Raw genomic sequence first — 18508 nt, 5'->3', positions numbered from 1 at the left:
ATTAAGCCGCAGCGGAGAACTTGCTCCATTATCAATTCCTTGTGGCTCTCGACTATAAATAGAGCGGGGTACAAAGGGTTGAGCACCAACAAAACACATCTGCTCTTCACTTTCTCTTCCATCATTACAATCAGAAATAGCAGATCATCAGTTGAGTTCATCCATTAGAAACATGGCCTGCCATCAAAGATCTGCGAGTCTGCCTTCCATCCCCCACTCCACCGAATCCAAAGTGGAGGTGGAGCTGCAGGGCCTGCAGACACACATCTCCATGCCTTCCGCGACCATCGACACGATGTGCGGCGGTCTGAGCAGGCTCGGAGACATCTACAGCTCCATAGAAGAGATCATGAGCCTGCCCAGCAACCAAATCGGCCTCTCCCTGCCCCTGCAGAGGAAGACGGTCGAGGAAGAGCTTGACAGATCACTTGTCCTGGTGGATCTTTGCAATGCCATGCAGGAGAGCCTGGCAGAGCTGAAGATGAGCATCCAGGACTTGCGGCTCGCCCTCAAGAGGGGAGATGGCGTGGCTGTTCAGCTCAAGATCGAGTCTTTTGTTCGCCTGGCGAAGAAGGCGCAGAAGCCTTTCAAGAAGATCACAAGCGGCAAGGCTACCGCCGAAGGCTGCGGGGCGGTCAGGCTATTGGCAGAAGCAAGAGACATGGCGGTCTCTCTGCTTGAATCCGCGCCGCGCCTCCTGCTGAAGCAAATTGGGGTTGCCAATGGAAGCAGATGGTCTCTGGTCTCACAGAAGTTCCAGAAGAAGAGGGTTGTCTGCGAGGCGGCGCAGCTGCAAGCGCTGGAGCGCAGTGTAGCGGATCTCGAGAACGGTGTTGAGTCCCTGTTCAGGAGGTTGATTCAGAGCAGGGTTTCACTCCTGAACATCCTTAGCTCCTAGATGCTTCTCAACCCTCAAGCCTTGTTACTCCACACATCTTTTGTACATTATACCAAACATACATAATCGAATGATGATTACACAGTTTTGATCATGTGTTTTGTCAACTGATCAGTTCTATCCATGTTTCTTTCTTTTTTACCTTGCCTCCACCATGTTCATACCGTGGATACAGTGGAAAACAAGAAGAAGAAAAAGTGCATCATGTCAGAATTTATTATCTTTAGGCTTCACCCAGGTTCCCTGAAACTTACTATTTCCTTCTCCATGGTGATCGTCTTACCCAGGTTAACCCACATTGGCACGTAGGAGTAATCTTCATGTGGTTGATCTTGCTGGTTGATGCATCAGCTTAGCTTAAAGCCCATGTCCCAACAACTTCAAATAAAATGGAACTGCAATTGTCATTGTGAATTTTCAACGGTTCATGTGAAGTTCATGTGGTTACTTCACGAAGGTTACTCAACAGTTCGACATGGCAAGAATCACAAGGAGCACAGGATAATAGCTCCATGATAATGACAAGATGAACTGATGATAATTTGCATGCCATTATATAAACAGAGGAGATGCTTTTACAGTACAATCGGCAAAATTGGCTCAAACTTGTACAACTTGCACAACAGAAAGTAAGCTCAGCTAAGTCGGCTCTTAATACAACATACAAAGAGCGAACACCACAGTCCGGTCCTGAACATGACAGGGACTAGCTAGCAGACAAGCACATAGGCGGACATAGAAGATGCGAGGCACAATGAGCCGGCACTGAAGCTAAAGAGCTCTCAGGTCTACTGCTAGCATGTTTCTGCCCTAAGAGTGACCACTGCAGCGCGCCACGCCTTAAGAGACAACAGCTACAGGTATGGTCCTCTGAAACCACAGCATGGTTGCCACGCACATATTCTGATCCTATATCACTGACCCAGGTTCTGTCATCACCTGCTGCACAGCAAACAGTAATGCACCTTCCTTCTGCATCTCCTGGATGAGTTGCGCGGACCTTGGTGTCCGTGAGACAACAAAACCACAGAGTTTAAGTGGCTGAGCTTCTGGATTTGAGCAGGGCTGTCCATGATCAGCTGGGCCGATATTTGCAGAGACTAGAGCTTGCACGTCAACAGGGGGCAGGCAATTGCCAGACAGCGCTTCCTTTCCTAGTTGGTTTGCATCCAGTAAGGGTTGATTCTCGGGATGCACGACCTGGTCCAGGGTGTCACTTTGTGCCTTGTCTTGCTGGTCCAAGGCATGCTGTTCTTGCGCATGTTCTTCCTTTGAAACATGTGCAGTACAATCTTGTTCCACTGGAAATCTTCTGATCTTATCTTTTCTGGGCTTGAACATTCCCCATAGATAGGGTTTCCCTTGGAATGCTGCAACAAGACAGAAACTAATGACTGGCTGACAAATTACTACAAAAGAAAAATTGACATGGAGCAAAAAGGCCTTGTATAAACCATACATGCTCCACCATGACAAACAAAACAATGTTCAAGTAGGCAGTATGAAAAATCATGCACAACTGCATTACACATTACTATACCAAATGCAGTTTACTACATTAGTGGTAGCATAGGCAGATTAGGTGTAATATGGTATATTTTCAGGATACTCATAATTTTGAATAATGAAATCTGCCATATGACTTACTCTGATGTTCCACTGGTAGTACACCAGAAGGGAAGAGAAACAGCTTCCTCAAACCAACAACAGCTTCTAGAACAATTCCACTATCAGCGAGATGCTTCACCAGCTCATCCAGCTCTTTATTTGGCCTAGAGGATCAAAGAATGTCAGACCCTAGTATGTGTAGAAGAAATAAGACAAACAACATGCACAGGCTCAACAAACCTCATATCACCCGAAAAGAAATACAAGCCAATGCTGTCAGCTGTAGGTACCGGTGCCTCAAAGTGCTTTGGACATGATTCCGATGTAGAAAGCTTGGCCGCTTTCATTATTGGTGGCAGTGATCTTGACAGTTCCTGCACCTTCTTGCCTGCTTTGGTTGACAGGTGTGCAGCCAATGGAATATAGTTATTGTTGATCTTCATGATTCCACTATCAACATAAAGAGACCATATTAGCACTTGACAGAAGAAAAAGAAGTATGCAAGTAATGGAATAAAGGGCATGTAACATACGTCCAACAAGGTATATCAAGGGGTTGCCCGCCAATACATTCTGAAATGACTGGCATCCTTGAACATCCAGCATTCGGATTTCTTACAGATGCATTTTCATCTTCCTCTGCCTCTACGCTTCGTTGCTTCTTCACCTGCTTATGATTCTTCAAACATCGATTCAAATTTCCTGACCCCAAAGCTTCTTTACCTTGTTCTACAGATCTTCTCTGGTTCTTCGCAGCATTTTCCACGCATTTTCTTTGCTTCTTCACATGTTCATTATCATCACAAGACCGGGAATTCAGATCTTCTGCCTGTAAGGCCTCAGCATCTTCCTCTTCGTCATAAGTTAAAATGAGTTTTCTTCGTTTCTTTGGCTCATCACTCTCGCGTAATTCTTTCGATTTTGAAGAGAAACCTGATGCTTGCGCTGCACAACTGCTGCTTGGATTATTCAATGCGCAGCTGCTTTCCATCAGCGCCAGATCCATGTTTTCTGAAGGTCTTGATCTGTCCACAGAACGTCTGCGCAGAGAGTAGGGCTGCAAGACACTGGTAACCATACCTCTCTCCTGTGAAGGTCTTGATCTGTCCACAGAACGTCTACGCAGAGAGTAGGGCTGCAAGACACTGGTAACAACACCGCTCTCCTGTGAAGGTCTTGATCTGTCCACAGAACGTCTACGCAGAGAGTAGGGCTGCAAGACACTGGTAACCATACCTCTCTTCCGTGAAGGTCTTGATCTGTCCACAGAACGTCTACGAAGAGAGTAGGGCTGCAAGACACCTGTCTTCCGTGAATATCGGATGCCATTGTTAGCCAGCCATGACTTAACAATTTTCTTATCTTTTCCCATCTTTGAGTGCCCAATAACTTTATCATTGCTACCATTGTCTTTCCTGGGTGTGTTCTGGCAAGTTCGTACTGGTCTACCACTTTTTGACCGTGCAACATTGGCATTTTCATTCCCACTTATAATACAGGCTTTCTGATATTTTGTTCCATCAGAAGCGTAATTTTCTGATTGCTTACGCTTTCTAGGGTTGATTTTTGTTGACTCACATGGACCAACAAACTTGGAAGGCAATAACTCATTGTTAATGCCTTCCTCTTGCAACAACTCATTGCTAATGCCTTCCTCTTGCAATAACTCATTGCTAATGCCTTCCTCTTGCAACAACTCATTGCTAATGCCTTCCTCATGCAGCTGAAGAGGCACCTTTTTTACAGCAAGAGAAGATGTCTTTCCTGCATTACATTGGAGGTTTATTGCATCTCGGTTACCATGTGCTGGCTCAGGATCTGTAATTCCATTTACCTTGCAAGAGTTAACTATCTTTCTAGCAACACATATTCGCCTTCGCATCTTATTGTTTTTGGTGCTTGATAAAAGCTCATCTGATCTTCTATTTGCTTCATCTGAGTTACCTTCACCACAACTCAAGCTTTCATTTGCCATTTTGGGATTTGATCCTTTGTGGTTCTCCAATTCAGAGGCAACGGTTTCCATGTCCACCAAGCACCTTGTTCTTTCAGCACTGTTTTCCTGAATAGCCGCATCTTCTAGTTCATTTAAGGGACTTGATTGCATCAGTGGCATTGCCCAAGAGTCCAAACGCTGCTCTAGAGGATTCAAGACATCCACACTCCCTGTCTCCAGATCTGATCCTAGCATCGGCTTTGAATGATTTGGTGCAAACTTTGATGCTACAACAGTCTCCTCCAATCCTTTAACCAACTTCAAAGGTTCAGATTTCTCTATGTTTACCAATAAACCATCTGCTTGCTCCATGCTTACCGATGTAGAACAAGACTTGTCCACAATCATTGGGCGGGATCCCTCGACCTCACTCATTAGAGAAAAAATATCACCCTTTCTTCCTGGTGGAACAAAACCCTCAACATACTTCGATGAAGCAAAGCAGCCACTCCTTGCATTTGGGAGATCAGGACAGTCCATAGAATCTGAAGCAAGTTTAGAACCACCAATTTCCTTTTGCAAATTGTTGGGTTCAATACTTGAAGCATGATCCAAAGCCAAATTACTTGAACCATCAAAACTCTCCGGTGTGCAAATTAAGTGCCCATTTATATCCTCCCCTTCCTTCTTACAATCAATGAGGTTGGGTATATCCCGAACAGAGATTTCACAAGAATCTAATGTCTCTTCAACACATCGTCCCCGACTCGATGTGTCTCCACCCGGGACATGTTCAATACTTTCATCAAAACTAGCTTCTCTTTCTCGGCATGGTCTATTTCTACGAAGTCCGCGTGCCTTCGTTACCTTCTCTTGCTCGACATTTGGTTCATTGACTACAGAGAAATCCAACTGGGTGTTCCTTGGTTGCCTTTGACAATTTGTGTCTCCTGGCGACTTAATGGCTTCACTCTGTTTTGGGATACAATCACTACATGACCACTCCACTGCCGAATCGAAGTTTATCTCATCCAAACAATATCTACAAAACAACAGACCATGTTAAGTTAAAGATATAGCTTGGATTATTCAAGATGTTAATAGAGACAACCACATGTCAAGAAGGGATTTGCCCTCATGGCAATGTAAAATGTTGTTGTAGAGTCAACTATAATGATGATTGGTTAGTCATCCTCTCATAGTAAGCTCCATCCACTACAGAGCCAAACCACTTACACAACACAACAAAGCCTTTGAAATATCTTCAAAACACAGCTAGTGACTCTCTGCGACCCCGTAGCACTTCATGAGCAGTACTACTGGATTGGAAATAGGTGCCAAGCAATTCGCTTATGTGTCGGGAGTTACAGAACCCAACCATTGAGAGTTACCCTATGTGTCGGTTTGTTTAGAGGCGGTGTAATAGCCCCGGACCAACATTTCCTTAGAAATTGATTGTGCATCATGATCATCTCATCAACATTATACTCCCTCCATGCGTTCCGAATTACTTGTCGCAGAAATGGATAAAAATGAATGTATCTAAAACTAAAATACATCTAGATACATCCATTTTACAAGTAATTCCGGATGGAGGGAGTATTTATTTAATTTTGATATAGGATTGAGGATTAATTCAACACTCCAATTTTTCTTGAAGGGCTAAAACCCTAAATTGTGCCAATTGTCCAAAATGCCCTTCCTGAAACCTACAATATTTGGCAAAAACCTCATAATCATTATGTGGGCCCTCCTGGAATTTTAAGGTTTAAAATGGATCTCTACTTATATGGCAGGTAAATTATGGCGATTGCATATAAAATCTTGCTGAGATTTTAGCGCATCATGTACTAAGGGACGTGTAGTCATCGGCTAATCTACTAGAATGCTAAGGTTTCATCTTTCACTTTTCTCCCATCATCCCTTCATCCAACCTTCCACCCTCCACCATTTTTTTTTCTAGATTTTCATCCCCTTCTTATGGTATAGCAATAAATTCATGGCCATACAAGCAAATAAATAGAACATCAATCAATCTCTTATTTTATCAGTTTAAGAAATAGCTGGAAAATCTATACTTTATAACCAAAACAAATCTTATTTTGTATATTTGCTTTGAATAAAGATTTGTCCCGTACGGTATTCTTATTGTGTTAAAAAATATTTGACCCCCGTGGCAACACACAGGCACATACCTAGTCTGGCTTAAAACCCTAAGCATAACTAATTGAGGTTATTTTCCTATAAAAATATAAAAATGACCCAAAAAATTATGATTCTTTTTGTGAGGCTTCATTATAGTACAAATAAACCCCACAAAAATTTCATAAATTTTGGAGTTCCCAACAAATTATAAATAGTGAGTAATTATTTTAAATGAAATAATTAAGGAGAGAGAAATTGCTACTGTGCCGCAATTCAACCAAATGCGCCAAGGGCGCAATATAGCTGCACAACGCTGCAGCTAGTAGCTAACAGGCCGGCCCATATAAACACTAACTGGCCAACCAACCCTAGCCAGCCCACCACCTAAGGACCAAGGCCCATCTAGTCTATATAAGCCCGATCGGCCACCCCCACCTACCCTAGTGAAAACCCTAGCAGCTAGGAGATGTAGACGCCCACCTCAAGCCTAATCCACCGCCGCACCCTTCGTTCCCCCTCCCTCTCCTAGATCGCGCCATGACCCCCAGCAGTCCAACAACCGACATCTCCTGCACCGACCATGGCGATTGTCGTGCCTTGCCGCACCATAGCCCTACCAACGCTACCTCCATGGCTCCCCATCACCGGTCGCTAGCCTGACGCCCGACCATTTGCCTTCCCAGTCTACGGGGACGCCCCTGCACCTCGTCGACGAGCCACCTCACCCAGCATATCAGGCGTCCTCGACCACAACCACCTCGAGCGCCTCCCTATGCCCTCTGTCAGCGGCGAAGCCAAACTCAAGTATCTGTGGGCGCGTTGCTAATTATTTGAAAAAAAATCACAATGAACAATTAGTATACCGTGTTTCAGGCTGTTTTATTCAGAAGTTATGGGGTCAGCTAACCCACAACCAACATATAGAATCACCTCTGCCCTCTGTCGACCCAGTCATTGACTTTGGCAGCCCCTACCCAGGATCATTGACGAGCTCAATTCCGCTTCCGTCGATCGTCCACATCCACCGCCTTCGAATTCGCTCACCCACCAGCCCCGCTACACATGTCGTCCACCGTCGCCTCCGTATCAGCGCCACTCCAGACCCGACAATCAACGACCATCGAATCTGTTTCCAACACCGAACGACTCCACCACCTAGCTAGTCCAACGAGGCCCCGCCAAATTCGTCTACAACTAGAACCACCACCCCGCAAGTACCTCATCGCCAATGACCACCGTGGACGCACCACCAAGTTCAATGACGACGACCCACAGACCCGATCTGCATCACCTGCACGCTACAAGTTTATCACCTTCAAGGCAACCGCCGAGTGCAATGACATGCATACTCAAATAATGCGTAGGTACTTGCTCCATGGTTGAGATTTGACGTATGCATGCGATGTATGAGATGCACCTAGTGTATTATCTCCGCTGATGAACCGGATCACTCCCTGTAGCAGAACACAACACACACACACACACAATTGGGACCAATTGCGCCAAAATCTCTAATGAGAAACTAGACAAGCATATTGTTGTTGTGAACCCAAATCACTGCCATGGCTACCAACTTGTGCTTGTCGTGGCACGAAATCGTAAAACGCATATTATATATCAAATTATTTAGAAAATTGCATATAACCTTGATGTGTCATTCTAATGCATGTTAACACCATAAAATTGTTATTTAACTCAAATAACATTATGACTTCCTATTGACATGGAGACGGAGTTACTTTATATAAATGATTCTTCTTCATTTAACTTTTGCAATTTGACTAGTGCATCCCTCATAATCTTATGCCATGTTCACATGAGCCCTTACATTAATTGTTGAAATTAGTGAAAATGTTATACTAAGTGTGTTTCGACTCCAAATAACTTGATGGTGTTGCATTAGATTATTTTCAGCTCCGCACCATATTCATGCTTGTTACACTTCATGTACTAGCCAACGCAACTAAAAGTACGAACTGATGGAAAGAGCTAGGTAACATATACACTTCAACACTCCCTCTCATGTGTGATGCGAAAATTCAACACATGGATAGATTCAGAGGTATATGTGAAAAAAAGGGGGTAACAACAATTTTTAGATAAATTGCAAAAGCCAGGACTTGAACTCAAAACCATGGGCTCTGATACCATGTTAAGCTTAATGTAGTAGCCAACACAACCAAAAGTCTGAACTGATGGAAATGGCTAGGCAATATTTACTTGCATTCATGTAAGTACCACTAGATGAATGCCCAGATTGGGGTCTTTTGGAAATGGTTCATGTGATGCATTCCAAGTTCAATTAACATGCCTCTTGTTCATTAGGATAATCTTGCATAACCATATACATGTCAAGCATTGCATTTCATGAACATACTACATCTTTGTTGGCTTCTTCAAGATAGGATTTGAAGATGGCATCAGTCGTTGTGATATTACCTTTACTTTCTAGTCCTATCATGAGTAGTTACTTGGTTGTGTTCTTTGCCTATTTAGCCCTTCTTACCGGTCATGGTATGCATGCTTAGGATTGTTGCTTGAGTCATGTTATATCTACTTACCATTGTTTATGAGTAGCCAAACCTGGCTCTGATACATTGTTATTGCGCTATGAATATACTTATGTTCATATGTAACAAAGGCAACGATTGGAGGCCATGTTTGGGCACATGGTGTTTGTTCAACTGAGCTAAGAGCATCTCCAGCCGTCCGGCCCCCAGGACGCCGAAAAAGCGACATCTAGGGCCGAACCGGTGTTAATTTTGGCGTGGGGGCGAACGTGTTCCCAGTCGACGCCCCCAAATTGGCACAAACACGACACAAGCTCGGTGAATTCATTCAAATTTGTACAAAAAACAGAAAACATGATTTAAAAACAACTACGCCTAGCCCTACTACGCCGTCGCTACCGCCGCCCGCCTTCTACATGCCGAGGAGCCTGTAGAACCGAGTGTAGTCGCGACCGTCATCGTCGTCATCATCGTCGCCCTGCGTCCCACCGGAGCCGCCGCCGTCCCTGCTGCACCCCTGACCAGGGTCGCAGACGCGAGGGGGGTTGGACGCCTCGGGCGCGTCCTCATCGTCGTTGTCAAGGACGACGATGCCGCCCTCGTCCCGAGCTTTGATCTCCTCGTAGGCCCAGCGTTGGCGCTCCACCTACTCGCGGACATAGTCCGCCTTCGCCCACTTGAGGGCGGTCTCGTCGGCGGCAGCCATCTCCTCGTGCTCCTTCACAAGGAGCAACCCTGTCTCGATCTTCAAACGGACAAGGCAAAGGGAACGAGGGGAGGGGCAGCCGCCGCCCTCGTTGATGACAAGGGCGGCGCTGCAGGTGCAGCGCCCAAGTGGCGTCTCCTGCAGCTATGGCTTGATGGGCGCAGCGCCGGCGGCCCAAAGGAAAGCGAACCGGAGCCCGACGATGATGAGGTCGCCGTATCCATTCGCTGCGGTGTCCAGGAACTACCACGGCGGCGAGAGAAGGACGGGGGAGACGTGTACTCAAGGCGTGGCGTGTGTCCGGCCTCAATGTGGTCGAGGACGACCGGGTACGCCCCACCATTCGCGCTGCCCGTCATAGTTGAGGTGGTCGCGGGGCACGACGCCGTTTGCGGAGGCGACCTGGTCGGCATGGCGGCGGTCTAAGTACATCGTCCATAGGTTGTGGCTGTCGGCAGCATACCTTGGCTCGTTCCATTGCGCCTCCGACAGCGACGAACGGATGCATGCTATCTCGGCGCGGCGTTCGGCACCGGTGGGCGCCGGGGGCACAGGGACGCCGCCGGCGTTCAGCCTCCACGAGCCCGGCACCCGCATGTCCGGGGGCGCCGGGTAGTCGACCTCATAGAGGAGGCGCGCCTCGTCCTCGCGCAGATGGCGATGGCCGAAGCCATTCGCCTCCGTGGCGTCGCCTGGGTAACGCTCGACCATTGCTCATCGGCGGGGGGAAGAGTGGGGAAGCGAGGCTACGATGGCGAGAAGTGGCGAGTTGTGGCGTTCACCGGCAGGGAGGTCGGCTTTTATAGCCGAAGATGGTCGGTGAGAAGCTGCCAGTCGGGTACCGCGTGGAGGGAGCGGGCGGGACGCGCATCGCGGCGTCTTTACTGCGCCGCCCGTGAGACATCAATGGAAGGCTGACCGACGCGACGGCGTGGCAGCCTTGGCATTGTTTCCCATGGGAACTAAGGCGATGAGGACGACGAATGAGGCGAGTCGCTGGCTCGGCAAACCCGCTCCAATTCGCGCCAAAATTGTTTCCACCGGCACCCCCTATCGCGCCGAGTTCAGCCTGGGTCCGCCGACGCGAAAATCGGCCCGAGCCGGCGAAAAATGGGCTCCTGGGGGCATTGGGCCATTTTTTCGGCGCCAACAACAAGAAAGGGGCTTCGGGTAGGCCTGTTGTGGGCGCGGCTGGAGATGCTCTAACACTATGACCCGACAACATGTTTGGTAATCTTGGGAAGGGGAGCACAATTTAGAGGAGGGAGTTGTGACAAGATTAGACATGGGAAGTGCTATTTTATTCCAAATTCCTTGTTTGGTATGGGTGAGATTGCATGTGGAAATTTAAGAGGGGTGTTTATTCCCTCATTTTGTTAGTGGGAATTCATGTGGACTTAGCTGAGAGATGGCAACATAAGTTATGATGAAGGGACGAGATGTTCTATGTAAATCAATTCCCACCCACTCCCCTGTTGATAAAATGGTGGGAGTTGACTCTTTGCAATCCATTCCTAAATTCCCATTCCTTCCGACCAAACAAGCAACTTTATGTTTTAGATCTCCTAAACTCCCATTCCCATTGTAGCTCTTTATCTTGATCAAAGACCGAGCGTACCAAACTCTCAATGGGAGAGAATAGGCCCCTCTCATGACCTAGTACCTAATCCCCAGACCTGTCCAGGGGCCCCATAGTTCAGGCTTCCCTTTTGGCATACAGGTAGTTGCATGAATCATCTTCGTCTACAATAAGTATAAGATGTTATTTTTATCATGGGATGATGTTTTCACCTAATGTTTTCATACATATAGGAATGTAGCCGAGCCAAGTGATTATCCTGGTCAAGGCTCTAGACATCTTGGACCACGCACACAATGGTCGGGTCTGACTCAAAGCTATCGTTGGACTCTTGATTCGGGTACAACTCAGTTGGGTGGCTCGTTGGACTTATTCTACAACGTGTGGGAAGTGTTTGTGGCTTATCTCACTCCGACAACATACCGTGCATGCTACTCGCACAGGCACCAAGAGCAATAGGCACGTGTTAAGGTACAATGTTACATCCCTATAGGATTAAATTTATCCAAATAGCCATGTCCAATGTTATGGATGACTTGGTGATTTTGTACTTGATACTAGAACAACTTCAACTAATAACTAATAAAACTTGCCAACTTAGGCATGAGTGCCATGGATATACTTATGGGTGATGCGAGGGGGATTCATGGTGTGGTGTCATGCTTGACGTTAGGATACCTGAAGCAAGTTATCATGTGTGCATTCATTGTCATTGTTTCAAGCATTGTTTGGAGAACCTGGTGCATCTGATCACAAAACCGTCGCCCCTATAAGATGAGAATCTTGAAGCATAGTGGCTCTTTTCTCTAGGTTGCCTGTATAAGGCATTAACCCCTTAGGCTCGAGCGAACTTTATGATACCATTGGAACTCTCATAGCCTTTGTATTCCCAACCACCACTTGTTCTTGAGTCACATTTTAGGGCAACAGGCAAGCGATTTCAAAGACCAATGATAAGCCGAAGGGGAGGCAAGCAATGGCGAGGAGAAGGAATTAGGGGCTAGAGAGCTTGGAAAGTGTCTTCAATGGCCACACTGGAGAAATTGAGGAAGAGAAGGTCACGCACATATGACAGGACAATAGGAATAGGCTAGTTTATTACTCCCTCCATCTCAAAATAAGTGTCTCAAGCGATCTCAACGACCAATGGTAGGCCTAAGGGAAGGCAAGCAGCAGCAAGGAGAAAAAAAGTAGGGGCTAGGGAGCTTGGAAAGTGTCTTCAATGGGTCACATTGGAGAAATTGAGGAAGAGAAGGTCACACGCATATGACAGGAGAATAGGAATAGGCTAATTTATTACTTCCTAACCAAAACATGATTTTCTATAAACTGGTTATTCAAAAAGAAGTTCGTAAAACCAATTTTGCTAGAAACCAGTTATAAACTCTTACTATGTGTGGCTAGTGTTCAAAACGATGCCCTCCGTCAAATGAGGCAAACTGGTGTGTCTGAGACCATTGGGGGCATAATGGTTGTGCGCTCCTTGCCTAATGTTTTAATGCTCTACTAATGCACAATTAGTAGAGGTCCATCTTTAATTTATAGATCAACAATATATGCGATTTTTTTATAATATAGGACAATGCTACACAACATTGCCATATTTCAGTTCTACTATGAGGCGACCACTCCTCTCTCTTCCTCTCACGTACATGCATTATAATGTATATGGTACAGAACGGCGTCACATTTTGTACAGCATGCGACCACCACTCCACTTCTTTCTCTAGACATGCATGCAACCAAAAAGAGGCCAATGTATGTAAGCATCAACGAAGATTCCTTCGTTTTAAACTTTTTAAAATGTTTTATCCCCAAACCGTAATCTAATTGATCCCGTGTTGATATATTTTAGCGACTTCTCTTCTATAAATAATTGCCAGATTAATATCACTTCCTAGATTGTAGTCACTTCATTACTTAATTCTTAGTTATACCAAATTATAGCAACTAAGTTACCAAGTTACTACTAGATGTCATTCTCCCCCACCTATGCAGACTTGCTTGGAATACTTGAAAACTCAGTTTGTAGTCCTACATAGCACTGGAGTGCTTGACAACACATGTAAAATATTGCATGGTAACCACACAATATTATTGTGGCAATTGTTCATTGCTAATATGACAACCATGTTATACATATGGCAACTTGTAGTGCCAAAAAAGATCATACAAACATGCCAACATGGGTTCTTTTGAAGCTCTCAAGACAAACTCAACGACAAAGACAAATTTATAATTGGATTAACGATTTGTAAAATAAATCATTTTAAAACCTGAATTTAATAATTAATGTAACGATGTCCGCATGAGGTGGAAGATTCATGCATATATGTGCTCTCATAGATATAGATAGGGATAAAGGCCAAATCATGAATACTTTAGAGGAGAAACCAAAGCCTCATTAGCTTTCAGGGATTTGATTGATGGAATTACCCCAAGATTTTCCGTAAAGCATGTGGCTAAGATTGTTTGGATTCCAAAACAGTGATAGTTTCTGTATTGGTATAATAAACTCCACCTGTTCCATGTTATAAGGTTATAAGGTGCATAAAGTTTTCCAATCAAATGTGTATGTTTGACCAATATTTTAGAAAAAGTAGTATTAACATCTATAATACCAAATATATAAAAATTAGATCCATCATGAAATGTATTTTCATATTTTATTTATTTTGTATTAATGATGTTGATATTTTATTCTAGAATCCTTGTCAAACATATACATGTCTGACTTCCGCGAAAATTTATGCACCTTATATTATTGAACTATGCACCTTATATTATGAAACAAAGGGAGTAACAGATATAGATACAATAGATCAAAGGAGGACCAAATTAGGGAAGGAACCATAGGATGAGCAAATTAGGCAAAAAGAACAAAGTGTCATCAATTGGGGGATAAGACTAAGGGGGTATTTGGTTTGTGTGTTGGGACTGAAAAAGTCCCTAGCAAACCAAACAGGATGGGACTTTTTGCTAAAAGTCCTTAAAAGCACCTCCTTGAGAGCCTTTTTCAAAAAGTCCTAGGACTAGAGAACCAAACACCACGTAAATTGTCCCAAGATTTTTGCATATCTTTCCCCAAAATATGACACCCACTTAACTATGAAAACTGGCATCATAATCAATATGCATGGCCTCAATCATTTGGATTCCAATATACTCAGCAAAGCAAAAACGCCCTTCTTTGAGAGTCAAAGATAGTGATAGATATGGATAGGCGAAAAGATCAAAGGATGGCCAAATTAGGGAGAAAGAACAAAATGTCATCGCCTTTGGGGGACGCGATCCAATTAATCCAAGAATTTGGTATTAATTCTCCCCAAATTCCCAAATTATGACTGCCACTAAATTGCAAAAATAGCATCAAGAAGATGGGTAGCAAACTACGCAATCACTTTAGCCTGGACCAAAAGTGGCATGAATAAATAAAATCTATGCATTTAGTAAGAAGTAAAATCCTCTGATATTGCGTTTTCAGATGAAAAGCATGGGGCATGGTGACTAATAGGAGTAGATATCTAGCAAGATCGAGAAGCATACCGATGCCTAGCAGCATTGTTGCAGTTGATGCATCGCAGCAGAAGATGACTGTAGCCGACATCTCCGCACTCATCACAGACATCATCCTGCACAAGAAAATTCACCAAAAGATGTATTGTCGAATTAGCATTGGCTTCACAGATCTCCCAAATAAATAGTCTCAGTTAATCTCATCCACTCTAAACAGACAACACGTTTGGTTAGCAATTTTTTCACTATCTTCCGATTACACCGGCTCGTGATTACGTTACCGGTGTTTGTTTAGGTCCGGCCGGTTTCAGATCCCTCTAATCGGAAACAACTCTTCTCAAAACCAAAAAAGGCCTATACGGATTGGCATGGGAAAACACCCCCCCCCCTTCTCTCTATTCTCTGCTCGTCCTGAATATTTTTCACCACAAGCACGCTGCAACAACCAGCAGCGCCGTAGTAGATCTTCGTCCGCGTCCATGGAAAACACGGCCGGCGATCTCCCTCTGCTGTGAGCAGCAGCGTCGCGATCTTGCGTCACCACCATTGGCAGCAGCGCTGGTTTCCTTTCGCCGTCGTGAGGAGCAGCGCCGGCGATCTCCCCCGCCATGAGGAGCAGCACCGGCGATCTATCCCCTGCCGTGCGCAGCAGCGCCAAAGATCCTGCCGCCGTCATGAGCAGCTGGCATCCTCGCTTTTTAATGCAACCCAACCCACCGCTTCCTCTTCCCTTGCTTGAACCAAACACATCGTGCAATCGCATAGTTCCCGATCTAATACAGCGTATTCTCATTACAACACTGAATACATTACCTGTACCCAACCAAACGCGTCAGACAGATCGCTCCCATCCCTCCTACAAAAGGACCATGTCGCCGGCGGGGATCAAGGCAAATCCGCTGCGGCCCCGGCCCCGGCCCCGCCGCCTCCACCGGGAGAGGAAACCTCGAGAAACCCCACAGGAGAAGGACAGAGACGATGCCCAGACTATGAAGCAGAGAGAGAAGAAGACGTACCACCATCTCGCGGCGTCCCCTCGGATTTTCCGCCTCCCGAACTAGAAGAGCTTCGCAAACCCAGCACCCCCAGACGAAGCAGCATCAGCAGATGGGGAAGGAGAGAGCGCCGCTGGCGGCGGAGGGGACTGACACCGAAAGGAACAGAGGCGGCGCTAATAGGGGAAACGCTGCCCGTATATAGGGCTTTGCGACGTGTCTAGGGTTTCTTTTTACCTTGAGATCTGCAACGTGTCTTGGTGGTGAGGGCCGGCGGCTGCCTCGTGTCACCCCAACGGCTGGATTTGCGGGGCATCACCTCCTTTTAACCTGCGGATCCTTGGCCGGCCCACATCGCGGCAGCGCTGCTTCGCTTATCTTTTCGTTCGCCTAAAAAAGCCTTTCCGTCTTCTTTTTCTGTTCGTGTCTTCTTTTGCTTGTTTATATGGAAGTTGATTTGTTTCTGAAAAATAATAATCTAGAAGTTGATTTTTCCATTCTTTTTAGTTTTGCAGTTTTCTGTTTGGTTTTATTTCGTGTTTCCATATCCTTTTTCATTTTTGTTGTTTTCTATTTAAAGATTTGGTTTTTCTTTTGCTTTTTTCCACATCTTTTATTTATTTTTGTGATATATGGTGAGAATTTTTTAAATATACAATAAAGTTATTTTAATGGACAGTGAATATTTTTTAAATACACATTGCATACTTTTAAATATATGATGAATATTTGTGTAAAATAAATAAACATCTTCTAATATACAATGAATGTTTTCCAATTATATAATGAATGGTTTGTAATACGCACTGAATATATTTTTGGTATACTAAACATTTTTAAATCACATATTGAACATTTTGTAAATATATTAATTATGTTTTAATATATTCTTAAATGTCTATCTCCTAATAAACAAGATTCTATTTTTAAACGACAAAGGAACGAAAGAAAAAAATGAAAACCGCTCGAAGGTAGAGTGGTCGGCCCATTTGCCTCGGCTTCAAGGGGAGGCTACCCTATTTTGATGCCCGCGCGCGTTCAATAGAAGCTCTCCCTTTTTAACGATGGTGGTTTATATTTGCGCGGCGACTGTATCTCGCATTAAACGAGCCATAGGCTAGCATCGCTGAAGGTTTTTCCTTCTTGTAGGTTACTGGGCCGACCTGTGTCCTGTGTTGCTCCACTTTTAAAAAAAGGGGAAGGAAAGGGGGAACCACGCGCGGCGCTCCTTGCCACTCGGCTAATCTCGTGTTCGTGTCTAGTAAGTTAGGCGCGTTCTACTTAAGGCGAAAAAACAAGTTTTCCTGTTTTTTCAATGGGTTTTTCGGTTTTTTTGTTTTTTTCCTTTTGTTTTCACCGGGTTTTCTATGTTTTCATTGGGGTTTTTCTTTCCTTGCTTTTTTTGTTGTTTCTTCGAGTTTCTTCATATCTTTCTCGGTTTTGTTTCTTTTCTATATTTTTTTTTTATTTCTCAGATTTTTTCATTTGTTTCTTTAGCTTTTTTTCTTTGGTTTATTTTGCTTCTTTTTTGTTTATTTTGTTTGTCATTTCTACAGTTTTCATACGTCAAAACAATTTTCTAATATACGTTTAACATTTTTACAATACAAATTTAATATTATTTTATTACATGTTCAACATTTTGTATATATATTTAAAAAAATCAATTGCTTGATTAACATTTTTCTAAATATAATACTAACACATCCTCAACATTTTTTCCTATACACATTTAACATCATTCAAATGCTTGATTAACATTTTTCAAATACTTGTTCAATATTTTTCTCAAAAGTTTGACTAAAATTTTTATATGCATCATCAGAAAAATCATCATTTTTTAAATAAATGGTCAACATTTTTTCTATACACATTTTAACATTTGTCAAATGCTTGATCAACATTTTACGAATACATGCTCAATTGCTTGATTAACATTTTCATATAAATGCAAAAAAATCGCCATTTTTTAGTACATGGTCAACATTTTTTATATACACATTTAACATCTCAAATGCTTGATTAACATATTTCAAATACTTGTTCAACATTTTTTTTCAAATGCTTGATTAACATTTTTATATACATGATCAAATTTATTTTCAAAAACTTGTTCAACATCCTTTTTCAAATTATTGATTAACATTTGTAGATACATGATCAACATTGTTTCAAATAGTTGTTGAATAGTTTTCAAATATTTCCTCAAAAAAATCAAATACTTGTTCAACATTTTTATATACATGATCAACATTTTTTAAAATACTTGTTCAACACTTTTCAACTACTTGGTCAACAATTTTCAAATTGTTTTTGTAGAGTGTTTTTAGACATATATTGGATATATGTTTTAAATGATAAACTTTGTAAATATTTTACCTTTTATTTTAATAGGTTCGGATGTATTTAAAGTCATAAAAAATAGTTCAAACAACTGCTAAAAAACAAATGAAAGAAAATTGCTCAATAGAGCATGTCACGTATGCGTGAGTGGGTTGGAGGCCCATTATGCGTATCGCCTGAATGGGTTGGAGGCCCATTATGCATATACACTACGTGAAGGCTCGTCTACTTATAAATGCTCGCAAGCGTCAAGCACGAGGTCTCTTTAGTAA

General features: G+C 43.7%; 2 protein-coding genes across 2 annotated transcripts; one reads left to right on the top strand and one right to left on the bottom strand.

Annotated features, from left to right (window-relative positions):
* Window position 1: 1 nt before the first annotated feature.
* On the top strand, window positions 2-992 carry LOC125550897 (uncharacterized). Its single transcript, XM_087517959.1, has one exon. It carries the CDS (start codon window positions 173-175, stop codon window positions 896-898), a length of 726 nt encoding a protein of 241 aa, XP_087374085.1. The 5' UTR covers window positions 2-172; the 3' UTR covers window positions 899-992.
* A 438-nt stretch (window positions 993-1430) lies between these two features.
* LOC125550892 (uncharacterized) lies at window positions 1431-16169 on the bottom strand. The gene is made up of 6 exons (XM_048714005.2): window positions 15915-16169; window positions 14929-15014; window positions 3040-5484; window positions 2747-2956; window positions 2546-2670; window positions 1431-2268 (listed from the first exon to the last, which is right to left on the bottom strand). The coding sequence occupies exons 1-6, from the start codon at window positions 15918-15920 to the stop codon at window positions 1808-1810; spliced, it is 3333 nt and encodes a 1110-aa protein (XP_048569962.2). The 5' UTR covers window positions 15921-16169; the 3' UTR covers window positions 1431-1807.
* Window positions 16170-18508: the final 2339 nt, after the last annotated feature.

The sequence above is a fragment of the Triticum urartu genome, chromosome 4A (assembly GCF_056163025.1).
Source record: "Triticum urartu cultivar PI428250 chromosome 4A, HENAU_Tu73, whole genome shotgun sequence".
Taxonomy (NCBI): domain Eukaryota; kingdom Viridiplantae; phylum Streptophyta; class Magnoliopsida; order Poales; family Poaceae; genus Triticum; species Triticum urartu.
This window is presented reverse-complemented; position numbering and strand designations above follow the sequence as displayed.

Coding starts and splice junctions, on each gene's coding strand:
- LOC125550892 (XM_048714005.2), bottom strand. Junction 2,957..3,039: donor CTTGATATACCTTGTTGGAC/GTATGTTACATG, acceptor TTATGTTGATAG/TGGAATCATGAAGATCAACA. Junction 2,269..2,545: donor ACTACCAGTGGAACATCAGA/GTAAGTCATATG, acceptor GTCTTGTTGCAG/CATTCCAAGGGAAACCCTAT.
- LOC125550897 (XM_087517959.1), top strand. CDS start 173: ATGGCCTGCCATCAAAGATCTGCGAGTCTGCCTTCCATCCCCCACTCC.